At 38.7% G+C, this 16,055-nt stretch overlaps 1 protein-coding gene across 7 annotated transcripts in view; it reads right to left on the bottom strand.

Annotated features, from left to right (window-relative positions):
• Positions 1-16,055, bottom strand: part of arid1b (AT-rich interactive domain 1B) — a 412,366-nt gene that overhangs the window by 364,972 nt on the left and 31,339 nt on the right. For all 7 annotated transcript variants that reach the window (XM_059986071.1, XM_059986072.1, XM_059986073.1 and 4 more), the window contains exon 2: positions 7,168-7,371. In XM_059986071.1, the coding sequence (XP_059842054.1) occupies positions 7,168-7,371 (204 nt within the window). The remainder of the gene's footprint in view (positions 1-7,167; positions 7,372-16,055) is intronic.

Genomic DNA, 16,055 nt, shown 5'->3' with positions numbered 1-16,055 from the left:
GCACTCACCCATTTTACAAAGGTCTGACATAGTAAAGCCAAGAGATAGTTTTTCCCAGCTGTAAAAACCAGAACTTAATAGCAGTCTCAGGAAAATAAGGTCTGCCATTTAAATTTGAGAAGGTAATCCTATAAATATTTAGGAATCCTTTACCTCAGACAGCCGTGGATGTTCATTTATTGAATATATTCAAGGCTAAATTCAATTATTTATCTATCTATCTATTTATTTAAACACACCAAATCAGAGGATTTGGGGCTCTGACAGTAAAATAGTCCTGTAGTGCACAAACTGTCAGAATTTTACTGAATGATGGAACAGACTGATGAAGCTACATGACCAGCCTTCTCTTGCATCTTTCGTTCATGTGCAGTTTCTGATCATTATCATTGTGTGAACAACATTAAATTGGGCTTTAATTGTCTGAAGGCACAGCATCAATACTCAGAATATAAACATGACTGATACTGAGGTAATTTACAACTGGATGAAAGTAAAACAAATATAAATAAATCTGTACCTTCAGGAAAGAAAAATCCTAAATTAATTCCCTGTGCTTACTTCTTAAAATCAGACAGCTACAGGACAATGGCCACAAGCCTTGCACCAGGTCACCCAGCCTTTCTGATAAAGAATAGTTTATAAGCATATTGCGAAAATGGAGTGGAACAGCACAAAGAGGAAGCAGCATTTGGAAAGCTGAGATTACAAAGTCACCATACACTACACGTTCTTCGTGCTGCTGATGCACAAAATATTCAGTAACTGGTAACTGAAAAGCAAAACGATAGATGCTGGAAATCCAAAATAAAACTGAACACTGGAAAAGCTCAACAGGTGTTCAATATGAATGAAGCATTACCAGTGTCCCTTCCCATAGATTAGACTTGAGCTGCTGAGTTTTTTCAGTCTTTTCTTTTAAATCAATAACTAGAATAGCAACTGTATTTTAAACTTAGAGTAATTAATATTTATTATCAAATAAACCTGTAGCCAGTTTAAACTCAAATAAACCATGAACTGAGTACAGGAAAGCAAATGGTTACGTTTACCATCAATTTACACACCATAGGAAGAGTGTGGTTGGAGAGCAGAATACTCACCATGTTAAAAATGAACTGCTGGAGGAAATCAACAGATCATGGAACACCTGTGATGGCAAAGGAGAGTCCGTATCTTAGATCTAGACTGCCTCATAATGGTGCCTGACCCAAGGAGTTCCATCAGCAGTACGCTTTTTCCCAAAAATTACAGCACCTACAGTCTCCTGTATCTCCATTTCACCATATTGACTGGTTTCATTGACTTTAGTTTCTTTTTTTTTGGGGGGGGGGGGGAGACATTGAATAGGCTGGGATCATTTTCTCTGGCTGAGGGGTGGACCTCGTGTATAAACTAGGTGGTATAGATTGAGTGTGGAGTCAGAATTGTTTCCTGATGGTAAGAGTATCAAAAACAAGAAAGGTACTTAAAGTGAGAAGAAAGAATTTTAAATGGGATTAAGTTTTGTTTATCTAGAGTAATTGGTGGCCTTATAGGCCACCATGAAGAAATTCATAAAATCCATCAGCTTTACACCAAGGCAACCAGTGCAGTATTCGCTCAAGGCACCATCAGGGAGTGATTCCATACCTCTGTGTAGAAGCCCATCAAGGCTGCCTCCTCTCTCCCACTCTCTTCAATGTCTTCCTGGAACAAATCGTGAGTGATGCCCTTGAAGATCATGTGGGCACAGTCAGCATCGGAGGGAGGAACATCACAAACCTAAGATTTGCTGACAACATTGATGGACTTGCATGAAAAGAGGACAAACTGGCCAACCTGGTCAGCCATCTTGACAGAGCCTACACAAAGTTTGGAATGGAAATAAGTGCCAAGAAAAACAAGCTCATGGCAAATGCCGATGGTGCCATCACAACAGTCATCTCAGTCCATGGTCAGCAACTTGAGACAATGCAGCAGTTCAAATACCTGGGGGCAATCATCAGTGATGATGGATCAAGACCAGAAGTCCTGGCGAGAACTGCACAGACAATGCCTGCACTAGTTAAACTCAACACAATATGGAGGGGCAGCAACATCACCATGAAGTACAAGATCAGACTCCTGTGTGCATTGATATTCTCCATCTTCCTGTACGCATGCGAGACATGGACCCTCACAGCAGAGCTACAGAGGAAGATACAGGCAGTGGAAATGAGATGCTAGTGCAACACCTTGAGCATCTCATACTTGGACCACATCACAAATGAGCAGGTCCACAAGACCATCCAGCACCACATTGGCCTTCTCGCAATGGTGAAGAAAAGAAACTGAGATGGTATGGCCACATAACAAGATCCAGTGGCCTTGCAAAGACCGTTCTACAAGAAACTGTGGAGGGGAAAACAAGGAGAGGCAGACCGAGGAAAAGATGGACGGACAACATTAAAGAATGGACAGGGAAAAAATTTGTGGTGACCCAGGCCCTGGCACACAACTGTGAAAGATGGAACAGACTGGTGCAAAGCTTGTCACGACGGCACCCCGACGACTCCACCAGGTATTAAGGGTGCAAGAAGTAGTAATAGTAGTAGTAATTGATGCCTGGAACTTGCTGTCAAAGGTGGTGGAGGAGTACACACTGAAGAGACATTTAGACAAGCATGGATGAAGTCTAAAATGAAATGGAGACAGAAGATGTGCAGATTCTGTTCCACTCTCCCTCCCCCATCTATTTTCCCCCAGTTTCACCCATCACCTTCCAGCCTCTGTACTATCCTCACCCCACTCTGTATAGCTATATCGGGGCCATCTTTCCTGTTGTTTGTTCTGATGCTGGTTCAAAACCCAAAACATCAACTTACACTTTTAGCATCTAAAGATGCAAATTGACATGCTGAGTTCTTCCGGCATTTCATGGTTTTTTTTGTAGAAGGATACAAAGCTAATTCAAGTAAATGGACTAAAAAAGGTCACCACTGACATGGACCCGTTTCTGTACTGTACAACTCAATGAGTTTACCAGTTTGTACATCATGAAAAATACATAAAGATTATCAATATCTGGTTTGTTAACAAGATTGTTTTTTGTTATTTTGGCATTTCATCTCACCATTGATGATATATCAGTAGATCATGCAAACATGGGCCCAAAACCAACAACCCCAGGGCAGTCATACTTGACAGCAGAAAACCAGTATCTCATCTTCAAGCTGAGCTTCATAATTATACAACTGATTCAAGCTCTCACTGCTCACCATAATTGCTCATCTTTGAGTCTAAGGGCCTTTTCCTATCAGTTCCAGGAAATTTTCATTGCTTCGAGTACACCATCCCCAACTCATTTTCCTCTGTGTTGATTGGTATGTGGTTGAGCATTTCTAAACAATCCACACAAGACTGAATTATTTTAAAATTGGAAATTTTGTGTTAGCATACATCACTGCTTTGCAATTTGAGTATCTAGAATTTAAAAATATGAACTCAAAATGCTATCACTCAAGTAAACACGATTTTTCATATTCAGACAATAACTACTGAGAAGACTGTCATTTGTCAAACTAAGTTTATAGCTTGCATTAGAAAGGAAATACTGTAACTGTTTCAAATAGTAAATTCAAGGGTACATGAACAACAAAGGGTAGGACCCTGCATCCCATTAAAGTTAAATTAAAATGAATTTATCCAACATTTGAACATAAAATCTGACTTGAAGCCATCTCCTCTCCCACCATCTTACCCATGCTATTCATTATTCCACCTCAGGTGCAGACTTCAGGAGCCAATGAACTTTTATTTAATGCTACAACATACTATTTACTTCATTTAACAGGTCATTATTCCTCAATATGGAAACTGAACCGTTTACGCAAAGAGTAAACCACTTGAGGGGTGACTGGAGCAGCAGCAGAGTGCAGTAAAGCAATGGGAGATGACAGCTGCAATTTATTAAAAGGAAATTGAGAAGTGAAGTGTTGAGTTTGCAGCACCTTGCGTTTGGACGACCAGGCTAACCAAATATCAGACCAACAATGTTGAAACCCGGCATTGAAAGAATAAGGGCGGGGTAATATAAAAAATATATACTCTATATTCCTATCTCAAAACAAATTTATTTTTACTCCAAGGAATGGAATTAGGATGCACTTGTTGATTTTCCGGTCTGACAGATGCACAGTACTTCTTAAATTTTGAAGATAATTAATATTAATTAATGGAACAAAATTGATTTTCTTTACCATGATAAACACTTACAAACTTTGTATTAAAGAGGTTCCTCAGTGGCTCACTCCCAGGCATCCAGTATAAATCCTGACCGGAAGTGGAGCCTATGTTGAGTTTACACATTTCTGTAGATTTCTGTTGGATGCACTGGCTTTCTCCCTTAGCACAAAGACCCGCCTTTTCCTCCATAACCTTTAATTCCCCTATATTATATTTTACCATATTAGCTTGCTTATTGATTCTTGAAATGAATTAAGTTTACTGAATGCTGCCTCTTCTCAAACATATGCAATGAATAGAGTGTTAGTCCAAAGAACACAAAGCCTCACTTAAACTACACATTGTAAAATTGACAGACCACACTATAATCGTATTTTGAAGGACATAAATTCTCATAGTTTACCAGCTAAATTATAAGGCAAGGTAGAAACTGTTACATTTCATCCCTTTTTTTCCAATCAGAGAGGCATCTTAAAAATTCAAAATTACTCTGGTCATCAAAATTAAAGCCAACCAAATAATGAAATTTCATTCATTTAAAGTATTAAATTACCAAATAAATTCCAAAAAAATAAAATCAGCCAACATAACCAGTGTTAATAAAGATCACACATTCCTAAACATTTAGCATGAGTAATAATACCTTTTACTTGGCAATAAAACAAAATGCCTGAGACAATTAATACTTATTAAAATGCAGTACCGATGCTACACAACTCATCATTCCAGAATAAAGATCACACAATAAATGAGATCATAGTATTGCTAAATCAGCACTTTAAAAAATTCAACTAATGCAAAATATATCCGAACAGCCAAAACTTCTACTTTTTTTTTTAAATATCTCAACCTTAAGGTAATAAAATTTAAACATATACAATATGCTATAAAATTTCTCAGTTGAGTCATTTGTAACATGGAAAGATGTCTTTGGCCCACATTATTTTTGAAATTTTAACAAAATAGATTACTCCTCCAAAAATCAGGACTATTATAGGGAAAAAATCTTGAAATGAGCTTCAGCCTCAGAAGAATGGTTAAAGCCTTGAAAGAATAGAATATGCTATAAAAATAATCAAAATTTGACTTTTGATTCATGAATGTCACTCACAAATATTTCTGAAAGGGAACAGCAGTGAAAGCATCAGTTAGTAGCATAATATTACTTTGTCATTTTATAAGATAATTGCAGCAGACACTGTGAATGGTCTCAAGTAAAAATCATAGTTGCTTAAATACCATTTCACATCCTTGATTGGTTTTCAACAGGAATTGCCAGAACACAATCCAATTTGGGTATCAATCATTATAACACCAGTCAGATCACCTGGGACACTCACAATGGGTTCACATATAAAAAAATGACAAAAGGGATATGAAACTGGAGGACGTCCTTCATCCAATGAGAATACTCAGTGACAGGGAGGGAGTGAAAAATGTGACAAGACAAAATTTTAAGAAATGCCATTGAACTTACCAAAAACTACTGTGCACCTGACCATGAGCAAACCTGAATGCTCAAATAGAAAACTATCTCAAAAGTATACAATCACAACTGAGCCCAGGTAAAACTTAATTAATGCTGCCTTCATATTCTCAACTTTCACAACAAATCACCACACAGCAATGGAAATAGCAAACTCAGAATCCAATCAAACTACAGGATAGTTATCACTTCTCCAGTTGTCATCAGGTAACTCAACAAAATCACCATAAAAAGAACATAGTTCCAAACCTCATGCACTTTAAATTATTCACAGATTTGCATCCACATCAAACTGCCACCGATATGCAGAGTTCTGCTGTGAAATGATTTTGATTTGTTGTACCTTGATAGCCCAGTGAAGGTGTTTCAATTATTTGACCACTTGTTAAGCCAAGGTGACAAAAGAAAAATCATCTCATTCTAACTTCAAGTTCACGCAAAAGGAATAGCTCCTTTGCAATTATTAATACAGACAAACCCCACCCCCACATCCCCCCCAGGACTACACCGCATTACCAGAAAGCTGTCTATACTGCAATTTTCTATGAACGTGAATGTCATCTACATATGCATCAAGAAATGCAAATTGGAAGAAAAATTATTTGTTCTTTACACTAGTTCTATGAGAGAAAATTCTACACCATTATCTCAAATTTCACGATATTGACCTGTCAATTCTGTAAGGCCAAACATCCACAAGGGATTGTCCTGCACTTACCAACATTCATTAGCATACTTTGACTCCATTTCATGTTTGAGTCACTTTCCAATCAAAGTATTCAACTGTTAAATTCACCGTTTAATTGCAGAGACAGAATCTGCCAAGTCAGTACAGTCTTTAGAAGAGAGGTAAAGGAGGTAATTTCAATCCCATTGACAGCTGTGTTTCAACTCATTGCACTCTATTCAAAAGTGATAGGTCCCACTTCAGAGCTAAGAACTAGAGGGGTTTCAGTACGACGAAGGGAGTAGAAGATACCTTTGCTGAAATGTTTGAAACACCCAAAGTGTTTTCTCTTGTGAAAGGATAAGACTGCTGTTTCTGGGAGTTTGCTGTACATGGGATTGGTTTCCATAATTACACTGACTACACTTCAAAAACATCTAATTGATTTAAAGTGTTTTATGTGTCTAAAATTCAAAAATGCAATATTTCTTTTTTCTGATTACAAAGTCACTATGGATGCAGAAACAGTTTCAGGACAACAGCTTTCTCTAGTACAAACTTTATACATGTTGCCAAACATGTATAAACTGAACATCTTCAATCACACATCGCTTACGTCTCATCTGCAATGAATCTGAGTTCAATCAATTAATTTAAAAACCTGTGTTCCATACTTTCTCCACCAGCCATGACTACCAAAATAAATGATGCAAAAAGAAAACTAATTCCAAAATTAATTCCAAGTTGTCCAAAATCAAGGTGCAAGAGTTGCTAGGATTTCCAACTTAAAGTTAACAGTAATGTTTACCTGTTGCTGTGGATACTGCATTCCTCCCATGTTACTTTGATTCCTGCTCTGCATGGTCATTGGATAGCGCTGTGGTGTGGGAGGTCCATATGGTTGGCCAGGGTAAGGTCCACTCTGCTGCTGCTGTTGCTGCTGTGAGTAAGGATTACTATTCATCCCATACAGCTGGGGTCTTTTCATGCCCATCTGATCAACTGGATTCCCCTAAAATGAAGAACAAAGCAAAACCATTAAATATTAAGCATCTTCAACATTAAAGTAATTGCTATCTGACATATTGTCAAAAACAAACTTCAAGCAACCCCTCCGAACATCTTGACAATACAAAAGGCAACAAAAGCCTTCGCTTAAATTCAATCCCTCTTCATTGCTAGGAGGACTGAATTTAAGAGCAGTGAGGTTATACTGCAATAGTAAGGGTACTGTTGAGGTTGCACCTGGAGTACTGTGTGCTGTTCTGCTCTCCTTGCTCAAGGAAAAACATACTGGCTTTGGAGGTGATTCAGCAGGTTGATGTTGGGGATAAGGGAGTTAGCTGATGAGACTGAATCACTTGCGACTATATTCATTGGAATTCAGAAGACAGAGAGGATCTTATCCAAATTTATAAAATTATCAGAGATAGAAAAGATAGAGAACTTCCGTTGAGAGGTAAGACTACAACTAGGGGACATGGCCTCAAGATCTGGAACAATTTAGGACGGCAATGAGGAAGAAGTAATTGTCCCAGACAGTGGCAAATCTGTGCAATTCTCTAGCCAGGGAAACAGTAGAAGATACCTCATTTACTACTTTTAAAACAGTTAAGTAGATTTTTGCATAGCAAGGAAATTAAGAATTTTGGTGGGGGGGAGAAGGTAGGTTGGGGAAGGGGGAAGGTAGATAGGTTGAGGTAAGTTGGATCAGCTATGATCTTACTGAATGGTGGAGCAGACTCAACGTGCCAGATGGCCAATACCTGCTTCTATTTCTTATGTTATGACAAAAATCTTGGCATCACATATTTCAAACATTTTAGTACCTTCATCTTAAGGGGCAACAGAAAAACTATGTGCCTATGTCAGAGCACTTCATCTTACTTCCTACATTTAAACACACACACACACACACACACACAATTATCAGCTGCTACTGTGACACAACAGAGTGTAGGGCATTGTCTAGTGTGCCCAAAACTTGCAGGAATACTAGAGCAAAACTTAGTCCAGAATCAAGTGCTGCAAACTAGCACACTCTGAAAGGTCCAGGCCTACATGCCAAGGAATACAGTAAAGTAAGGTGGATTCATTTATTGCAAGGCCACATATTTTAGGGCATTCCTGTCATTTATTGCACACTAGTTGAAATGCATGCCCAAAGCCTATGAACTATATGCCTTAAGATTGTAAATAATTTATAACAGGAATAATTGCAACCTGCTATGAAAACTTGAGCTGAATTTTCTAATATGCGCTTAAAGATTTTTCATGTATAAAGCACATTTTGAAATAAACAAATAATAATTTTATGTTAATTCCAACTCAAAAGCCGTTCCATGGCACAAGCAAGAGTATGATGGAGTACATCTGCATACTGGAATAAATGCATTAAAGGAGTTCATCAAGAATCCAGGGCAAGGTAGCTGCTTGATTGGTACACCACCCAGTGCATTAAACAAGCTTACATTTCTAAAATGTGCTGGAAATTAGTACGTTTCTCATCTGTACTCTGATACAGAGTACTATCTCCTATACCCACAACTTCTACCACCAAGGATGACGTTGGGCTTTCGGCATATGGGAACACAACCAGATGCAGGCTCCACTGTAAAAGACATTACCAGGACTTTGAAATTACTTATTTCTTTTCATTATTAGGTCTAAATTTTGGAACTCTGCACCCAACACTGAGGGAATATCTTTACCAGAAGAGCAGGTTTCATGAAGGTGGCTCATCAACAACTTCAAGAGCAATTGAGGACAGGCAATAAATATTAGCCAATAGAAACCGAGATCTCGGAATATGATTATCTCAAAAAATTGAAAATGAAACACTTTGTGACCCATCAACATCAAGGCACTTAGGAGCAAGTGGATTCTGTTTGGGTTAGTGAAGACATCATTTAAAATATGGTTTAAACCCAAAAATAATTTTACATGACTGTCTGATGTCTAAGGAATTACGTGACATGGCGATGCAAAGCAGAATACATGCACAAACCAAAGATTTAGTCCAGAAATAGTATTATAGTGACTAATAAGTTAGTAGCACTTAAATATAGTGAACCATTAGTATAACCAAAAATAGTAACAAGTGTGCCCAATTTTTTTTCTATTCTTGGGAAATTTATATCAATTGTCAGGGCAGTATTTCTTGTCAATTCCCAATAGCCCTCTTAGTCAAAACACTGCCAATTCACAGCCAAACACATTAAAGTTTCTACAATCCATATGCCAGCCAGACTGGTAACAATCATGAGCACACATCCTTTGCTGCACCATGTGCTTTACAACAGTCTAGCAGTTCCATGGTTATCACTGATGACAGACATATTCCAACATCATTTCCTCAACCAACATATGGGATTCAAGCTCAAGTCAACAGGCATCTATCTAAGCTACACCAAAAGTTAAATTTTAAGATTTCCACCATCTACAAATAACAGAAAATGCTGGGAAGTGCTCAAAAGGTCAGTCTCTGTGGAAAGATAAACGGCTAGCCTTTCAGGTCAATAAACTAAATTAGTTCTGGTGAAAGGATGAAGCAATGAAAAATATTATCTGTTTATCTCTATACATCTGCTGAATGACTTGCTGAGTGTTGACAGCAAGTGTTTGGTCAATAAAAGATTTTAAAGAGCATCTCAAAGAATAAAAGAGATGGGCAACTGTGGAGAGGGGTGTGAGGATGAGGAAAAATAATAGAAAAAAATCAGTTCTGGAGTGTCAAATAACCATTCATGGCAGGAGGAAATAAATCAGGAGTAATCAGGAGCCCAGAGCCGAAGCAGGGTAAGAAATCCCCCAGGGTTGTAGGAAATTAAGGATAGGCAAGAGTTGAAAACCAGAAGACAGATTTTCAAGTTGTGGTGTTGCTTCACCAGAATATAACATAAGCATGAAAATGATATATAGGTTACAGGCCGCAATTGTAGATAAACACAAGAGATTGTGAAGATGCTGGAAATACATAGAAAAACACACAAAATACTGAAGGAACTCAGGTCACACAGCATCTATGGAGAGGAAAAAGCTTTGTATCAGAACTGGAAAGAAAGAGGGAAGAAGCGTAAAAAGATGGGGAGGGGGAAGGAGTACAAGCTGGAAGGTGACAGGTGAAGGTGGATGGATGGGGGAATGAAAAAGAATTAAGAAGCTGGGAGGTGACAAGTAGAAGAGGTAAAGGGCTGAAGAAGGAATCTAGTAGGAGAGGATAGTGGACCACGGGAGAAAGGAAAGGTTAGGAAGCAGAGGGAGCCAGAATGGGAGAAGAGCAGAATTACCATTAGTACGAAAAAACAATGTTCATGCCATTAGGTTGGAGGCTACCCAGGTGGAGTACGAGGTGTTGCTCTTCTCATCTGTGGCCTCATTGTGGTAGTACAGGAGATCATAGACAGACATGTTCGAATGGGAATGGCCACTGTAAATTCCTACTTTTTGCAGCAGAGTGAAGGTGCTCAAGAAGGCACCAGATACTGTAGGTGACCCTGACAGACTCATGGATGAATTGTTGGCTCACCAATTAGGACTGCTTGGGAGCCTACATGGTGGTAAGAGAGAAGGAGGTGTACTATTTTATCCCACCTGCAGGGATAAGGACTAGGAGGAAGATCAGGAAAAATGGATCAACTATGATGAAACGGCAGAGCTGACTCAATGGGCCAAATGGGCTAATTCTGCTCCTATATCTTGTGGTCTCATATACAATTTGTGGACATGTAAATTAATGCAGTTTTCAGGTAATATTGCTGAGGTTCACCACAATGAGGAAAATTACAACTGCAAAGAATAAATCCTTGGCAAAACATCTTAATAGCCTGTTGGCAGTTAAAATGCTCACTGGATGCAGTTCTATGCCTGCAAAGAGGGGAGATGAACATAGACACAGACATATGCAGTCCCATTCAACTGGGCAGCTGTAGGTGGGCACTGGAGGATGGTAGGTACAGACAAGGATGCTAAAAAGTCTCATTACCCACATCCCAGTCCTAGTGGACAGCATTTCTGATTTCATCGGGAAATATTTGAGAATAATGGTGAACTAAATGGATTGAGTCCTATGTTTCAGTCCATTTTACAAGAAAATCTGCAGCTGCTGGAAATCTAAACACACAAAAAATGCAAGAGGAACTCAGCAGTTAGGCAGCATCTATGGAAAAGAATAAACAGTGGACGTTTTGGGCTGAGACCCTTCATCATGAAAGGTCTCAGCCCAAAACAGTAACTCGTGATGAAGGATCTAAGCTGGAAACATCGACTGTTTACTCTTTTCTATAGACGTTGCCTGGCCTGCTGAGTTCCTCCAGCATATTTGAGCTGTTTCATCCCATTTAGTTCACCACCAAGGGATGTTCAAATACTTGAAAGGCAAACAATGCTGTAGAAGGGACAAGGATTACTTTTGAGAGGCAGATTTGAAGGGGAAACAAAGTGCTACAAAATGGAAGTAACCTGCATTGCCCATTGTTGGCTGGTGTGTACATGCACTGACCAACCACCTTAATGCTCTAAAATTTCAACAGTTTTATTTTTCTATGGGAATGGAACACTGGAAAAGAGAGCCAATAAAACAAAAAATGTAATGCAAAATGAATGCAGATACATAATCTATGCAAGTCTAACCAAGTAGAGGGCAGTGGATCATCAACCTGGCCCACAGAGCCCCATTGGTTCAAAGTAGGTGCATACAATAGTTTTCCAGTTCCTTGCACGGTGGTAGCACTCAAATCCACATCAGAGGCACAAGGTTGAAATCTAGGCCAGGTTCAGAACCTCTAAAGAGTGCAATGTTTAAAGCCATCTTTTTGGGCAAATTGAGGGGGAAAAAAATCAATACACATTATGAAACTTAACAGAAAAATGCCTTTGACAAAATGACACTCTGATCAGGAAAAGTTGTCTAACCACTTCACAATTTTCAGCATCATGCCAGGAGGAAAATGCTTAATAAACCATGAGGGACAAACTGAATAAATACAGTTTTTATTTAAACCCCATCAGAGAGCATACTCCTATACTTAAAATAAAATCTGAAACCATGTTTATTTTTCTTTTCCTCACAGAAAACATCATTAAGTTTATACTACATTATGCCCTCTATAACTCATAACATTGCACAAGAGACAAGTAGGAGAATGCAGGATTGGATGGGAGTGGAGAATGAAATTGATGGCTTTGCTTGAGAGACAGCACCAACTTCAAGGGCCAAATAACTTCCATTCATGTTTCAAGAAAATAGAATATAAACATGTCATTACTTCACACCGCTTTTCAAATGTTGAATTCAGCTCAACTACATGAACTAGATGAATTTTGAAATAAAACTAATTGCTTTTATGAATGTAGTTTGATGAAATCCTGATAGCAAGTTCAATTTCTGGCACTGATTTGTTTAATGTAGGAATCTTTTAAAACATCTACTAGAGATCACTACACTCATACCTGCCAAACCTTGAAAATGAACAACTTCACTGGCAAATGAGCTCAAATCAAGGTGTCAATATTTTTATAGAATCCAGTGACAAAACTGCGGGTGGACAAAAGGCATCAAAACTTCCTTTCAACATCATGCTGAATAATTAGGATCCTAATGTGCTGGCAACTGGGCTTGCAATTTATACAATTTTGAAAAAAAACATAAAATGCCACCCCTAAACAATCTATTAAACACTTTAGGTTTTCAGCATTATTCAGTTGAGTCTTAGTCACATTTAAAGATAACAGTAATTGCTCCAAGAATGTGTGCTATTAGCTGATACTGCAAGATTTAAACTTAGATTATTTAGAACTTGTAAACAGCATAACATCACTGAAATATCTCATCAGATTTGCAGAGTAAAGGCAGAGTCCTTGAAGCAACAGGTGCACTGAAAGATCAAGTGGAATTCTGAACCTGGCCAGCTCCAAGGAAGAATAAACGTTGCTAAAGAGGTCAAAGGGAGGCGTGTGGCAATAAAAGGCCTCAAATGTGGCTCTCAACATTTTATTTTTAACTTTCGACTCTCATAATTATCACTTTTATCAACAGTCTCTTGGTCATCTATTTGTTGTAGCTTTTCTACAGCAAATCCAGTAATGCACCTCCCTACATTCAATCTGTTAGTTCTATCTGACTACTTCTAATTAAGCTACGTGCACAAAGAGCAAAAGGAGACTCAATTCTGGCCCAAGAAATGACTTGAATCTGCTCCAATTTGCCTACAGGAGCGACAGATGCCTTCTCATTAGGTGCTCACTCAACACTGGAACATCTGGACAACAAAGGTGCATACGTTAAGATGCTCTTTATCGATTACAGCTCAGCATTCAATACCATCATCCCCCCCAAATATTACTGTCAGCCCTCCTTATTCACAGGGGATTGGTTCTGGGACCACCCCCACCCCCCCCCCCCCCAAACCAAGGATACCAAAAAATTGGGATGCTCAAGTCTCTTATTTAACCTGGCACAGGGTGGGTGGACTTTAGGACCCAGGGGAGCTCCAGACCTGCTGCTGAATCTGCAGTATTTGCTCCATTGACAGAAAACGATCATGATTGAAAATAAAGTGGAAATAATTGTGATCGGAAAGAGATGAAACACCATCGGTCATTGGAAAAGCATTAAGCTACAGTCAGTCAACCATTGGAACAATTTTAAAGGATAAAGTGAGAATAATGGAGCATGTGAAAGGCCCTGACCCAATGAAAGCTGCAATTATTACTATGCAAAGCAGTGGTTTAATTATTGAAATGCATACATTTCTTAAGTGTTTTATATGCATAGAAAGGTAAAATATATACTATATACTAAGACAAACATTTCACTGGCACTAAATAATACCAGATGTACCTGTTCCGACTTATGAACAAATCCAATTTAAAGACTGCCTGTACTTTAAATAATCTCTAGATTATAGTACCTAATACAATGTAAATAGTTGTTACACTGTATTGCTTGGGGAATAATGACAAGAAAAAAATCTGCACATGCTCAAACAACCAGTGCTGGAGAGAGAACTTCTGGGTTTTCCCGATCCGCGGTTGGGTGAATCCGTGCATTCGGAACCCGCGGATAAGGAAGGCCAACTGTAATTAATAAGCTTCAAGACCTTGGTCTCAATACATCTTTGTGCAACTGGATTCTTAATTTCCTCCCTTGCAAACCAAGTCAGTTCGGATTGGCAACAACATCTACTCCATGATCTCCATCAACACAGGGGCACCACAAGCCTGTGTGCTTAGCCCTTTGCTCTACTCACTTCTACACTTACCAACATGTGGCTAAGCGCAATCCAATGCCATATTCAAGTTTGCTGACGACACCACTATATTAGGCCAAAGAAAAGGTGGTGACGAATCAGCATACAGGAGGGAGATTGAAAACCTGGCTGAGTGGTGCCACAACAACAACCTCTTACTCAACTGATTATTGACTTCAGGAGGAAACTAGAGGTCCATGAGTCAGTCCTCATCAGAGGATCAGAGGTGGAGAGCACCAGCACCTTTAAATTCCTCAGTGTTATTATTTCGGAGCACCCAGTACACATGTGCAATTATGAAGAAATCATGGCAGCGTTTCTACTTCCCAAAGAACTTGCAAACATTTGGTATGATATCTAAAACATTGAAAAACTTTTGTCAATGTGTAGTGGAGAGTATACTGACTATCACAGCATGGTAAATACGTGGTAAATCACAGCCCTTGAATGGAAAAGCCCACAAAATGTCATGTTCTCTTCTTGCCACTGCCATCAGGAAGGTGGAACAGGAGGAGTTGTTACCCTTCAACCATCAGGGTCTTGAACCAAAGGGGAAATCTTCACTCGCCCCCATCTCATATTTATTGTTTATTTATTATTATTTCTTTATTTTTTGAATTTGCACACCGGTTGAATGCCCAAATTGATGCAGTCTTACATTGATTCTATGACAGTTGCTATTCTGTTATGGAGTTATTGTGTACACCTACAAGAAAATTAACCTTAGGCTGTATATGGTAATGTCCATGTACTCTGATAATAAATTAACTTTGAACTTTAAAAAGGAGAAAGGCATGCCAGTGCACAAATACACAAGGAACAGTTTTCAATTATCAAGCACATATATTAAAAACTCTAGATGTTGCTCTGAGGACCAATACAGGTCAAAAGCACAGGGGTAACGATTAATGCAAGTTAGAACATAGCGATTAGATGCTACAAATGAGACCAGGCACAAGTCTGCAGAAGAACTCAAGACCAGTGAAAGCTTAAAAGGAACAGGTGAGGAAAGGCATGATAAGACATTGTATATGGCGAAGGATCAATGGTCTTCTGATGTTTTGAGTCTTCTAATCCAAAATGAACAGTGGATCAACCAGAGTGCATCATGAATGTCACCAAAAGTCTGATTTATCCACTGAAAAATGGAAGGGAGAAGGATGGAGTCAATGGTTGGGAAACTTGCACAAATGATCAAAGACAATACATCTTAATATTTAGCTGAAGGAAATTTCTGAAAAATATTGAGGAAAGAAAGGAACACTTGCAAAAAACAAATGTGTGGAGAAGGAACTTATTTAAACACTACTGTTCATGTCTTAAGTACTTTACAAGCAAAACTGATCGGGAAACAAATTTTTAATAGTGAGCATATTTAACTCAATTTTTAGCAGTGATAATGGCCCCACTTTAACATTTGGACAATAGGTTAACGAAATCTTAGCAG

This window comes from Hypanus sabinus, chromosome 12 (genome assembly GCF_030144855.1).
Source record: "Hypanus sabinus isolate sHypSab1 chromosome 12, sHypSab1.hap1, whole genome shotgun sequence".
NCBI lineage: Eukaryota > Metazoa > Chordata > Chondrichthyes > Myliobatiformes > Dasyatidae > Hypanus > Hypanus sabinus.
Note: the sequence above shows the minus strand (reverse complement) of the source record. Positions and strands in the feature narration are given on the sequence as shown.